The sequence below is a fragment of the Kogia breviceps genome, chromosome 10 (genome assembly GCF_026419965.1).
Source record: "Kogia breviceps isolate mKogBre1 chromosome 10, mKogBre1 haplotype 1, whole genome shotgun sequence".
In the NCBI taxonomy this organism is placed as follows: Eukaryota; Metazoa; Chordata; class Mammalia; order Artiodactyla; family Physeteridae; genus Kogia; species Kogia breviceps.
This window is the reverse complement of record NC_081319.1, coordinates 8126976-8141592: the sequence shown is the minus strand read 5'-3', so window position 1 is coordinate 8141592 and position 14617 is coordinate 8126976. Positions and strand designations below refer to the sequence as shown.

The following is a 14617-nucleotide window of genomic DNA, read 5'->3' as shown; positions in this document are numbered from 1 at the left end:
CAAAGAATTAGAACAAAAAATTTTACAATTCATATGGAAACACAAAAGACCCCGAAGAGCCAAAGCAGTCTTGAGAAAGAAAAACAGAGTTGGAGGAATCAGGCTCTCCCATTTCAATCTATACCACAAAGCTACAAGTAATCAAGACAGTTTAGTACTAGCACAAAAACAGAAATAAAGATCAATGGTACAGGATAGAATGCTCAAAGATATACCCATGCACACACGGACACCTAATTTATGACAAAGGAGGCAAGAAAATACAATGAAGAAAAGACAGCCTCTTCAGTAAGTGGTGCTGGGAAAACTGGACAGCTACATGTAAAAGAACGAAATTAGAACACTACCTAACACCATACACAAAAATAAACTCCAGATGGATTAAAGACTTAAATGTAAGACCAGACACTATATAACTCTTAGAGAAAAAAATAGGAAAAACACTCTTTGACATAAACCACAGCAAGATCTTTTTTGACCCACCTCCTAGAGTAATGGAAATAAAAACAAAAATAAACAAATGGGACTTAATTAAACTAAAAAGCTTTTGCACAGCAAAGGAAACCATAATCAAGACAAAAAGACCACCGTCAGAATGGGAGAAAATATTTGCAAATGAAACAGACAAAAATATTAATCTCCAAAATATACAAACAGCTCATAGAGGTCAATATCAAAAAAACAAACAATCCAGTTAAAATCCAGTTAAAAAATGGGTGGAAGACCTAAACAGACATTTCACCAAGACATAGAGATGGCCAAGAGACACATGAAAAGATGCTCAACATCACTAATTATTAGAGAAATGCAAATCAAAACTACAATGAGGTATCACCTCATGCAGGTAAGAATGGCCATCATCAAAAATCTACAAACAATAAATGCTGGAGAGGGTGTGGAGAAAAGGGAACCCTCTTGCACTGTTGGTGGGACTGTAAATTGATACAGCCACTATGGAGAACAGTATGGAGGTTCCTTAAAAAACCACAAATAGAACTACCATGTGACCCAGCAATCCCACCAGTGGGCATATACCCTGAGAAAACCACAATTCAAAAAGAGACATGCACCGCAATGTTCATTGCAGCACTATTTACAATAGCCAGGACATGGAACCAACCTAAATGTCCATCAACAGATGAATGGATAAAGAAGACGTGGCACATGTATACAATGGAATATTACTCAGCCATAAAAGAAAATAAAATTGAGTTATTTGTAGTGAGGTGGATGGACCTAGAGTCTGTCATAGAGTGAAGTCAGAAAAAGAAAAACAACCAATAAGAACCTGCTGTATAAAAAAATAAATAAAATAAAATTCAAAAAAAAAAGAATGGATGAAGAAATGGAAAGACAAAAAAAGAAAGAAAAACAAATACCATATGCTAACACATAAATATATGCAATCTTAAAAAAAAAGAAAAACAAATGGTACTGATGAACCTAGTTGCAAGGCAGGAATAAAGAGATAGACACAGAAAATGGACTTGAGGACATGGGGTGGGAGGGCGAAGCTGGGGCGAAGTGAGAGTAGCATCAACATATATACATTACCAAATGTAAAATAGCTGACTGGTGGGAAGCAGCAGCATAGCACAGGGAGATCAGCTCGGTACTTTGTGATGACCTAGTGGGGTGGGATAGGGAGGATGGGAGGGAGGCTCAAGAAGGAGGGGATATGGGGACATGTGTATGCATATGGGTGATTCGCTTGGTTGTGCAACAGAAACTAACAAAGTATTGTGAAGCAATTATACTCCAATAAAGATCTATTAAAAAATAAAAAAAGAATAAAGGCAGTTAGTGAAAAAAAAAAGAGTGAAATTAGAACATTTTCACACTATATACAAAAAGAAAATCAAAAGACCTAAATGTAAGACTGAAATCATAAACCTCCTGAAAGAAAACACAGGCAGAACACTCTGTGACATAAATCGTAGCAATAGTTTTTTGGATCTGTCTTCTGTGAAAAAGGAAATAAAAGCAAAAATAAACAAATGAAACCTAATTAAACTTAAAAGGTTTTGCACAGCAAAAGAAACCATCAACAAAATAAAAAGACAACCTACTGAAAGGGAGAAATATTTGCAAATGATATGACCGAATAGGAGTTAATATTCAAAATATATAAACAGCTCATACAACTCTGTCAAAAAAAAAACCCAATTAAAAAATGGGCAGAGGACCTGCATAGACATTTTTCCAAAGAAGACATATAGATGGCCAACAGCCACGTGAAAAGATGCTCAACATCACTCACCATCAGAGAAATGCAAATCAAAACCACAATGAGAGATCACCTCACACCTGTCAGTATGACTGGAAGCACAAAGACCACAAATTTCAAATGTTGGTGAAGATGTTGAGAAAAGGGAACCCTATAGTACACTGCTGGGGAATGTAAGTTGGTGCAACCTCTATGCAAGACAGTGGAGGTTCCTCAAAAAACTAAAAATAGAACTACCATATGATCCAGCAACTCTACTCTTGGGTATATACCTCAAAAAAACCAAAAACACTAATTTGAAAAGCTACATGCATCCCAATATTCATAGGAGCATTATTTAACAACAGTCAAGATATGGAAGCAACTTAGTGTCTATCACTTAAAGACGATGACTGGATAAAGAACAGGTGGTACATATACAATGGAATATTACTCAGCCACAATAAAGAATGAAATTTTGCCATTTGCAACAACATGGATGGACCTGGAGGGTATTATGCTTAGTGAAATAAGTCAGAGAAAGACAAATACTATATGTTACCTCTCATATGTGGAACCTAAAAAACGAAACAAATGAATACAACAAAATAGAAAGACTCACAGATATAGAGAACTAGTGGGGAAAGGAAATGGGAGAGGGGCAAGATAGGGGTAGAGGACTGAGAAGTACAAACTACTATGTATTTATAAAATAAGTAAGCTACAAGGATATATTGTAGAGCAGGGGTGCCGAAGCATGGGAACCAGGCTGCACAGCAGGAGGTGAGCGGCGGGCGAGCGAGCAAAGCTTCATCTGCTGCTCCCCATCACTCCCCATCGCTCGCATTACCACCTGAACCATCCCCCACCCCCCGCGTCCATGGAAAAATTGTCTTCCACAAAACCAGTCCCTGGTGCCAAAAAGGTTGGGGACCGCTGTTGCACAGCACAGAGAAGATAGCCAATATTTGATAATAACTTTAAGTGTAGTACAATCTATAAAAATATTGAATCACTATGTTGTACACCTGAAACTAATATAATATTGTAAATCAACTATACTTCAATTTAAAAAAGGAAGAAGTGCACAGTTGTAACAGTTTTACACTAGTCAAGTGGTATAATATCGTTCGAAGGGAGACTGTAATAACTTAAAGATGCCTATTTTAAACAGCTGCTAAAATAATAAAACAAAGAAGCAGCACTAGTAAGTCAACTGTGGAAAAGATTTAATATTTTTTAAACGTTCAATTATGTTTTTTAAAAGGCCGGAAGAGAAGAAAAATTAGATGAGTAAATAAAAAACAGAAAGCAAGGTAGTATATCTAGATCCAGCCTTATCAATAATTAACTTTCTGAAATGATGGAAATGTTCTATATCTGCACTATCCAAGAAAGAAGCCACTAGCCACATGTGCTATTCAACACTTGAAATGAGGCTAGTGGAACTGAGAATCTAAAGTTTTAATTTTATTTAACTTTAATTAATTTTAACTGAAATATAAATAGCCACATGAGACTAGCAGCTACTATATTATACAGTGTATGTCGAAATATTCCAAGTAAAAATATTTTCACACTAGACTGAATGGAAGACCCAAATATATACTGTCTAAAATAGTCCAATATAAATATCAAGACACAGGTAGATGAGAAGTAAAAGGATGGAAAAAGACAAACCATGGAAACACTAATCTTAAAAAAGCGGGAGTGACTATATTAATATCAGAAAAAAGAAGACTTTAGAACAAAGAACATTACCAGGGATAAAGACGGCCATTTCACGATAACAAAACAACCAATTCATCAGGAAGACAAAATAATCATAAATGTGTATGTGCCTGGTAAAAATGCTGCAAAAATACATAAAGAAAAAAAAATAAAAATAAAAAAATACATAAAGCACAAACTTACAGAAGTAAAAAGAAAAATCAGACAAATCCACAATTATATTTGGAGATTTCAACACTCCTCTCTCAGTATTGATAAAATAATACACAGAAAACCAGTAGAGATACAGAAGATTTAAAAAGCACTATCAACCAACTTGATCTAATTGACATTCATAGAACACTCTGTCCAACTAGAATAGACATTCTTTTAAAGTATACGTGAAACATTAACCAAGAATGACCATATTGTGGGCCATAAAACAAGTCTCAGTTTGATTTAAAAACTGAAATCAAACATAATTATTTGATTTTTGAAAAGAACATAATTAAATTAGACATTAATAACAGAAAGATAGAAGGAAAACTCCCAAATTTTTAGAAGTTAAACTAAAGACTTCTAAATAACTCGTGGGTGAAAAAATAAATCAAAAAGGACATTAGCATATACTTTTAACTAAACAAAAATGAAAACTCGCATATCAAAATTTGTGGGATGTAGCTAAAGCAGGGCTTATAGGAAAATTTATAGCTTTAAATGTTTATATTAGAAAAGAAGTTCTAATATCGATCTCATCTTCTACCTTAGAAAGCTAGAAATATAAGAGCAAATTAAACTCATATAAGTAAAAGAAAGGAAATAAAGATTTTGAAAGTGTAAATCAATAAAATAGAAAAAAGATAAAATACAGAAAACAATGAACCAAAAGTTGGTTCTTTGAAAAGAGCAATAAAATTGATAAACCTCTAGCTAATCAAGGAAAAAAAAAAAAAAGAAAACACACCTTTCTAGCATATGGATAAAAGGATTCATATCCTCCAGACAAGAGAAGGACAGTAGGGAGTAGGCTGTTTTGTTTTGTCTTTTTCTGGGCCATTGCAGCGCGGCCTATGGGAACTTATTTTCCTGACCAGGGATCAAACCCACACCCCCTGCAGTGTAGTGAAGAGTCTTAACCACTGGACTGCCAGGGAAGTGCCCAGGGATTAGCATCTTTCAAACTCTATGCTGATAAACTCAACAGCTTAGATTAAATGGACAGATTTCTTGAAAGGAATTCAAGGTTGATGTAACATTTAAAAACAAATCAGTGCAATTAATCATATTCTAAAATAAAGGAATTAAATCATATGAGCATCTCTATACATGCAAAAAAACCAAACTTGACAAAATTCAGTAACCATTCATGATTTTAAAAAAAACCTCTCAGCTAATTCAGAGCATAGATGAATTGCCTCAACCTGATAAATTTATGAAAATGTATTAAAAATACGATAAAACTTAGAGCTAACATTATGGCTGAAAGACTGAAAGCTTTCCCCATAAAACTGGGAATAAAGAAGGGATATTCACCTACACCACTTCTTTTTAACATTCTACTAGAGGTACTTAGCCTGTCTAACTAGAAATATGAGGCATGCAGATTAAGGAAGGAAGAAGTAAAACTGTTTTTATTCACAGATGACATGATTGTGTATATAAAAATTCCTAAGGAATCAACAAAAAAGATGCTGGAATTAAAAAGTGAATTTAGCAAGATCACAAGATAAAAAGTCAATACAAAAAACTGTATTTCTATGTGCAAGGCCTGTGCACTGAAAACCAACGGCACTGTGGAGAGAAATTAAAGAAGAGCTAAAGAATGGAGGAACACACCATGTTCATATAAAAATAAAATCCCCTAAAGAAAAGTAAAAATAAGAGGAATCCCTGCGTGAGGAACTTAGGAAATGGGCCCAGTGTGGCTAACAGGGACCCAAAATAAAACGGAGCCAGGAAGTCATGACATACCTGGGGTTCAGTCACATACTCTGCGTTCTCAGAAAAACCAAGAACAGAAAACTATGACTTCTGATTCTGCTAAATGTCCTACCTGGAAACATCCCCACCTAGAAGCTCTGATGACCAAGCCAATCATCAAAAACTATAGTCAAGCTTCAAGGACTTGTGGTCAGGCTAGAGGGGCCAGCCAATCCTCTTTCCAAGTCTCCCAACTGTGACTTCTATAGTTTTTGTTTTTAAAAACCCCTCACTCTCTTTACTCCTACGCCCAAAGGTACTTTAGGTTGCAGCCAAAGGCTGCATATCCCCTGTTTGCAAACCTTGCAAACAATAAAGCTGTCCTTTTGCTTTAAGATAATCCTGACTATTTTCTGGGATTTATTTCTAATTTAGGACAACATTCTTACATTGAAGACAACACTATTAAGATGTCATAGGGACTTCCCTGGTGGTCCAGTGGTAAAGAATCCGCCTTACAATGCAGGGGACACAAGTTCGATCCCTGGTCAGGGAACTAAGATCCCACATGCCGCAGGGTAACTAAGCCCGCATGCCACAACTACTGAGCTCGCGCGCCTCAACTAGAGCCTGACTGCCACACACCACAGAGCCCACACATCCTGGAACCTGCACCCCACAACTACAGAGCCCATGCGCCCTGAAGCCTGTGCGCCACAACTAGAGAGAGAAAACCCACACACCACAACTAGAGAGAAGCCCGCACGCCGCGACGAAAGATCCCGCATGCCTCAACAAAGATCCCGCGTGCTGCAACTAAAACCCGACACAGCCAAAAATAAATAAATAATAAATAAATAATAAATTTCAAACAAAAAGTCATATATCCTCAGATGGATCTCTAGATTTAGCACAATCCCAAGGAACATCCCAGCAGGCTTTTTTTGGTAGAAATTGACAACCTGATTCTAAAATTTATTTTCATATAAAATGCAAAGATCCTAAAAGAACCAAAACAATCTTGATAAAGAAAAACAATGTTGGAGTAGTTACAATACTTGACTTGAAGACTTACTAGAAGGCTACAGTAATTAAGACAGTGTAGTACTGGCACAAGGATAGACATAAAAATCAATGAAATAGAAGAGAATCCAGAAACAGACCCACATATAATTCCATGGGGCCATACTGACTGATAATGGGGAGAACTCTATCAAGTGATAGAAATGTTTGATATCTTTGCGGTACGCGGGCCTCTCACTGTTGTGGCCTCTCCCGTTGCGGAGCACAGGCTCCGGACGCACAGGCCCAGCGGCCATGGCTCACGGGCCCAGCCGCTCCGCGGCACGTGGGATCTTCCCGGACCGGGGCACGAACCTGCGACCCCTGCATCGGCAGGCGGATTCTCAACCACTGCGCCACCAGGGAAGCCCTGTTTGATATCTTAATTGTAATCATTACCTGGTATAAACATTTGTTGAAACTCGTTGACACTTGTACATTTTACTGCACACTTAAAATGGATGCCTTTTACTACATATAAATCATACCTAAATAAAGGTGATTTTAACACACATTTAGAAACAATCCCCAAAACTTATCTTGGTTCCTAATGTGAATCTAGCCTAGAAGGAAACTAAGATTTATTAAGGCCCTATGATGTGCCAGACACCGGACTCTGGACATTTAATTCTCACAAGCGTGTCCTAAGGCAGAAGCTACTCACCAGGGTTTTCACATCTGAAGACATGTTGAGCGCCTGCAATGTCACCCACCTGATAAGTGGGGAGCTAAGAGTCAAGCCCAAGTTTATCTCTAATGCCCATGTGGCTACCACCACCGTCCTCTTATTAGGTCTTCCCGAGGGAAACTTTTTCACCAAAGCTACAAATGGTTTCCACTAAAACCATTTTTTAAGCCTAACTTGGCACATCAACTCGAAAACAGAGAAGAACGATCGGAAGCCTAGATAATCCATAAACTGATGGCTAGATCCAGAACAATGACAAGTGCACCCCATGCACTAAATACGTCAAACTACAGTATAAAAAATACGTACATACTAGACTCATGAAGAGAAGTACAAGCACATTTCAATATATGAGTCTTCCCACCGTCACACAGCAAGTTAAGTGATGAAACTGTCTGTAATACTCTTCAGTTGTACAACTCTCCCAGTGGAGCCTTCAAACTTTAAAATTCTCCACCAAGGACTACACGGGTGAACCACCGGTCTCTTATCCGCTAAAAATGAAAACTCTGAAAGTTACCACCTAAAAGTGCTGGGCAAATAACAATATATAACGATCAAAATCTCTCCTCCTGTAAATGTTACCAAAGGCATAAAAGTATCCAAGAGGGAGGTGGTAGAAAATATAGGAGCCTTGTAAAAAATATGCACTATTTAAAAGGGAGAAAAATAAAAAAATAAAAAATAAAAGGGAGGTCATAGAAAAGACTTTGCTAAAACTTCAGGACAGAGGAGCTAAAGGTGAGAAATAAATAATAAATGTGTACTTATCTTTGGTGTTAAAATAATACTACATTATATAAAAAACCACGTTTTTGTAACGCTGAGAAACAACACATACTTACAGTTATGTGAACACTGAGGAATCATCACTGCAATGTTGAAATATTCAAAGCAAATCCCACAGCGCAGCAAATCATCTATTGTCTGAAATGCATAAATACATATACACCTATCAGAAAGCCACCAAGACTGGAACATGTGCCACAGAACTCCTTCTCCATCCCCTAAAAAAATAATTTAATAATACTTCTTTGTCGAATATTCAAACTCAAAAGCTAAGTCCACATAAACTGCAGGGGAGAGAAAACCTCCCCCATATGACTTACTCAAATCTTAGGTTCCAGAGAACACTTCAGACAGCTAAAGCTGACACTGTACAGATTCGCACTCCACGTTGCCAGCCCTTCACAGAAGGGCTACCCTAGTTCTCTTCTACTTGCCATGCATTTCCAGTTCCTCCTCCAAGCCTCCTCCTCTTCAGACCCCATTCCCTGGCCCACTGTCACTGCGGGGTGAAAGGTACCAGCAGCCATTCACCACACAGGGTAAGAACCAGATCAGAGAATATTAAAGAGAAACACTAGAAATAATCTAGTTAAAACCCTTACTTCACAAATGAGTAAACTTGTATCCAGAGCAGGCTCACAGCACATGAGTCAAGCCAGGACAAAACTTCCGGTCTACTGGCCGTCAGTCTAGTGCTTTCTGCTTGGTACTGTACGGTACTACACGGTGGAGCCAGATGAGGAAGCCCTGGAAGGAGCTGGCGCCAGTGACAGCAGAAGGAGGGGAAGAAGCAGGCCATCTGCAAAGTCAGATAGATGTGCGTCCATCTGGAATGAAACCCAAACAGGAAAGGATCTCTCTCGCAACCTAAAATCTTCTAAATCACTTAAAATGTTATTTCTTTTTTTTTCTTTTTACAAATTTATTTATTTTATATATTTATTATTTTTGCCTGCGTTGGGTCTTCGTTGCTGCACGCAGGCTTTCTCTAGTTGCGGCGAGCGGGGGCTACTCTTCGCTGCAGTGTGCGGGCTTCTCATCGTGGTGGACTCTCTTGTTGCGGAGCACAGGCTCTAGGCACACAGGCTTCAGTAGTTGTGGCAAGCGGTCTTCAGTAGCTGTGGCATGCAGGCTCTAGAGCGCAAGCTCAGTAGTTATGGCGTACAGGCCTAGCTGCTCCGTGGCATGTGGGATCTTCCCCAACCAGGGCTCGATCCTGTGTGCCCTGCATTGGCAGGCGGACTCTTAACCACTGCGCCACCAGGGAAGCCCTAAAATGTTATTTCATTCAAAAGAACACTGAGGGGCTTCCCTGGTGGCGCAGTGGTTGAGAATCTGCCTGCCAATTCAGGGGACACGGGTTCGAGCCCTGGTCTGGGAAGATCCCACATGCCGCGGAGCAGCTAAGCCTGTGCGCCACAACTGAGCCTGTGCGTCTGGAGCTTGTGCTCCGCAACGAGAGACCGCGACAGTGAGAGGCCCGCGCACCGCGATGAAGAGTGGCCCCCCGCTCGCCGCAACTAAGGAAAGCCCTCGCACAGAAACGAAGACCCAATACAGCCAAAAATAAATAAATAAACAAACTAATAAATAAATAAATAAAAATTTTTTTAAAAAAAGAATACTGAGCAGATATTTAAGAGGAGAGAGAGAGAGAGAGAGAGAGAGAGAGAGAGAGAGAGAGAGAGCGAGCTCTCTTATGTACTGGTACGGAAAGACTGCCAACAAAAGTGAAAAAAGGAAGTAAGGTACACGCAGTACACACGGTCTGTGACCTTGTGTTAAAAAGGGAGGAGGGAATAAGAATATAAACCTGAATGCAAATCCGAACACAAGAACGTAACAAATAATGGTCAAAGGGGTCAGGAAATGGGACAGATGAGGGACAAGTCTGGAGGAAGACTTTTACTTTTTATTTCGTGTACTTTTTGAACCATGAGTGTATGACCTAAATTTTAAAAATGCAAACAAAAAGACTAATGTCTCTAATAGTTCACATATGAAATATTGTTGCCATTAAAGAAAACATGCTTTCAAAGAATAATTAATGCATGGAAAAATGTTCCTGTTTTAATGCAAACAAAAAAAAATCAGAGAACAAACCTACAACAATAATACATAACAACAGAACTATGTAGTTTAATGTCCTTAACAATCTTAGGAGGTCTAGAGCATCTATATGCCAATTTTTTAGATGAAGCCTATAGAGCTTATAAGGCGTTGGATCAAATCCAAGAGACGTTGACTCCAAGGTGATCCCAAATTTTAAATGCATATACACATTGTGGGTATGTGTGTGCATGATCACACATGAGAAAAACTGAAGAACAATAAGAGAAAATGTTAAACAGTGGTTCTCTCTAGATGGTAGGATGCTAGGTAACTTTCATTTCCTCCTTTATCTTACTGTAAATTTTAATTGTTTTCTACTATATACACATTCTACATTTATAATCTGTCAAAAACAAATTTTTGTTACAGTAAAACCAGGGAAATAAACATTCAAATGCCCAAATCTTCCATTACTTTGGATGGTAAGCTACCACTGACACAAAAAGCTAGAGGATTGTGTTGAAAATCAATCAAGAGCAGAGAGGCAGGCCCAGAAGCCAAAGCCCTGGCACCTGGTCTATTTGCTTTCTTCTCTATCACTGTCCTCTCCTGGAGGAGGAGTGGTTCTGACAGATGTGCCGAGCAAGATCTGTGGAAGTGATACCGCATCCGATGAGCTATAACATTCTTGCACAGATTTTCAGTCCAGTGGATGCCCTAGGATTTCCTCAACTTAGAGAAAGCGGAAGGGGGAAGCTTTCACTTCCCTTATCCAATTCATAATCTTCATGACAACAAATAAAAGCAGGAGAAATACTTAACACATTTAAGCATTAATAATAATAATAATAATAAAGATATATTAATTTGATGCTTACTACCTTCTAGATACCTTCAATCAATTAGCAAATAATTTCTGAGCACCCACTATGTGCCAGGCATTGTGTTAGGCCCAGTGAATAAGCCAGACAGGATCCCTATCCACACACATCAACTCATTTAACCAACCTTATAAACTATTTCTGTCTCCAATTACTCAGGCTCAGAGAGGTTAAGTAACTGAATCAAGGTCACACAGTTAAATAGAAGGCAGAGACTAAATTTAACCCAAAACCATTGGAACTCAAATCTGTGCTCTTCTCCACTGCACACGGGAGTCAAAGCCGCCACAACTGCAAAACCACGGCTTTCCCAGATCTTTCCACAATGTCAGCTCTTCACCGTGGGGAGATCTTCAGTCACCAAGCCCTGTACATGACACTGGTGACGGCAAGTAGAACAAGGTCTTATACTTACTTTAACCTCCGCCAAGTCCTTTCACTTAATGCTCAAAGTCACCTTATGAGCCAGTGGGTCAGACACCATAATCCGTAGTTTACAAAACTGAGCAACAGAAGGAGAACGTGCTTTTGCTCAGTCACAAACGGAAATAATCACAGAACAAGGAGAAAAACCACGCAACTGATTCCTAGCTAGTACAGAACGGTGTATTTGCTCTTGACCAAACATTGCAGCAATCCAGGACTCACCACTTCCGTCCACGGAAACAGGAATGCATTGCCAAAAACAAAGTAGCCACAAAAATCAATGTTATTTGAGTGAAAGACTTCAATAAAGTTAAAGACTTCAATATAATGAAAGGCTAGCGCTAAACGTGAGTCCTGATTTCTTTGTTTAAAAGAGAAGATGCACAACTATCAAGAGTTAGGACACGTTAGGGAGGAATTAGGGCAAAGTAGCCCTAGGCTTCTTGAGGGTAATTAGAAGAAACGAATGAGAATGTAAAGGAGACAGCCCGCTTTGCTAGGTGATTAAATAAATGTTTTCTGATGCAAGGTCCACTCCAAACCGTGTCCGGTGTCACTGCGGGAGATTCTTCACTAAAGTAGTGGGAGAGCTTACATAATGCTTGGCACGCAGTAAGCTCTAACAAAGGATTAGGTATCACTGTCGTTTCCACCGTTTAGAGTGTTTCTTTCCACATCATTGTGGCTGTAGTGACTGAACGGCAGAATACCCCGTCCCATACGACAGCCGACCTAGGCTCACCATAAGGGACCGAGGCCTGGCCCCGGTACTTCCCAGGAGAGGAAGACACTGAGGCCCAGAACCACGCGGTGGCAAATGGCAAAGCAGAGCCGGGTATTCTGGCCCAGTTCGGCGCTGGCGCCTCGTCCTTTCTCCTCCTCAAGGCGGGGCTGGCCTCCCGCGGACGTCGTACGCCCCCGAGCTCCCCGAAGCACTCACCTTCATGACTGCCAGGCCCGGAGGCCACCGGGGCTCGACTAGGGAGTCCATGGCCTCCCCTAAAAAGGGTAGAGGGTCCCCTATACACTGGTCTCCTGCGCTCCACTGCCACTCGAAATTCCCCGCGCTACAGAGATACGTCACAGTCGGCGACGCGCCGCACGCGTGCGCGGAGCATGCTGGGAGTTGTAGGACGTGGCCGAAGCGCAAGCGAAGGTTCTCTCTTTGCGCACGCGCCAGGCTTCCGCTACGCCTCCGTGCGCAGATGTGTGGTTAGAAAACCCACTTGCGGGTTTTGTACTGCACCCTTAATAAGTGAATGCCTGTTGAATGTTAGGAAGAGACAGCCTAAAATCAAACCAAATCCAGGCCTTGCCAAACCTTTCAAGGTCTGGGCTACTGGATCTTCCTTCCAGTCGCCCTGCCCGATTGCTATAATGAGCTGTCTCTGCTCAGAGCCGGGGTTTTCACATCCATTATTTCATCTCACCGCATCACAATACTGAGAGGTAAATATCGTTATTCGTTTACACAAGAGAAAGCTTCGGCTCAAAAAAAGGGAATAGACTTTCTCTGAGTCACGCAATGTCTTTGACCAGACTACAAATAGGGACTCTGGCCTTAAGATAGGAGCTCTTTTATCAAATTGGATGGTTAATTTAATTTAATCTTAACTTTGGCGTGTAGCCTTCCAGATGTTTCCTGTGCAGATACATAGATACAGTTTTTTTGGCCCACAAATGTTGATATATTAAATGCATACCTCTGTCAATTTGAGGTTTTCTGTTGGTTTACTTACATACATCCTGAGACCACTCCATGTTAATACATATAGATTTACTTCGTTCCTTTTAATAGCTACATAGTCCATAATACAGATGTACCACAATTTACTTATGTACACCCATACTGAGGACCATTGAGGTTGTTTCCAGTTTTTCATTATTGCAAACAGTTGCAATGAACACATTATCTATATAAATCTTGGCACACTTGAGCCAAAATATTTGGGGGATGATTTCCTATAAATGGAACTGATAGGTGAATTTGTGTGCTCTTTAAACACTGTGATAGCTAGCACTATGTGATTTTCCAAAAGGGCTGTACCGATACATCTATGCTCTCCCCCAGTGAGTACGAGTGCCCGTTACCCAGATGTGAAGCGCTGACCATCGCACCACTCAGTCTGTCTGCTTAACTCAGCACTCATCGATAGGCTGCCTGGTGTGGGCCTCCTTCACGTCGGGTCTCATGGGCAGCAAATCAGCATACAGCAAGTCAGTTACTCAGAGAAGACCCCTGCACCTTGCCACTGCTTCCCCCTGTGGTCCACGTATTCACTCCTTCATAATTTTTTTTTAAGTGCTTACCATTGGCCAGTCAGAGCTTCCCTGTGAAGTAGGCAGAAGTGAGGCTGCTATGGCCATTTTACAGATGAAGACAAGGAGGCTCAGAGAGGGCTCTCTTCATAAGGAACTCTGGCCCCTGAGTCAGAGATACATTAAATGATTTTTCCCAGCCTGTGCCCAAAGACTCATTGGGCAATGATGATATTAACAGCATTTGGACAAAGGACTTTAATATCCATCACAATAATAGCTGACATTTATTAGGCACTTTGTATGCAAAGCACTGTTCTAGATGTTTTTACATATGTTGACTTATTTCAGACTCACTCCAACCAAATGAGGAAAGAGAAATAAATAGATAACTGGCGTAGTGTGTTCTGCTAGTAAGTGGAAGAGGAAGAGTTTGACTTGGGCAGTCTGGCTTGAGTCCATATTTAGCACTACAGAATATTCTCATGAGGACCCCATCATGAGAATTATTCCCATTTTATAGATGTAGGAACTGAGACTCAGAGGGGCAAAAGGACTCATTCAAGATCACACAGCTTGTCAGTGGCAAAGTGCGGCGTTGAATCTAGATCTTTTAACCCCAAA

The 14617-nt window shown here is 40.1% G+C and overlaps 1 protein-coding gene across 3 annotated transcripts in view; it reads right to left on the bottom strand.

Annotated features, from left to right (window-relative positions):
* The window catches only part of RAD18 (RAD18 E3 ubiquitin protein ligase), a 110268-nt gene extending 97427 nt beyond the window's left edge, over positions 1 to 12841 (bottom strand). The window contains exons 1-3 of one of the 3 annotated variants that reach the window (XM_067043565.1): positions 12675 to 12841; positions 8978 to 9202; positions 8432 to 8513 (exon numbers count right to left, since the gene is read on the bottom strand). In XM_067043565.1, the coding sequence (XP_066899666.1) occupies positions 8432 to 8513; positions 8978 to 9022 (127 nt within the window). In that variant the 5' untranslated portion in view covers positions 9023 to 9202; positions 12675 to 12841. The remainder of the gene's footprint in view (positions 1 to 8431; positions 8514 to 8977; positions 9203 to 12674) is intronic. The other 2 variants (XM_059077742.2, XM_059077745.2) reach the window with 2 other exon arrangements.
* Between the last annotated feature and the right edge of the window lie 1776 nt (positions 12842 to 14617).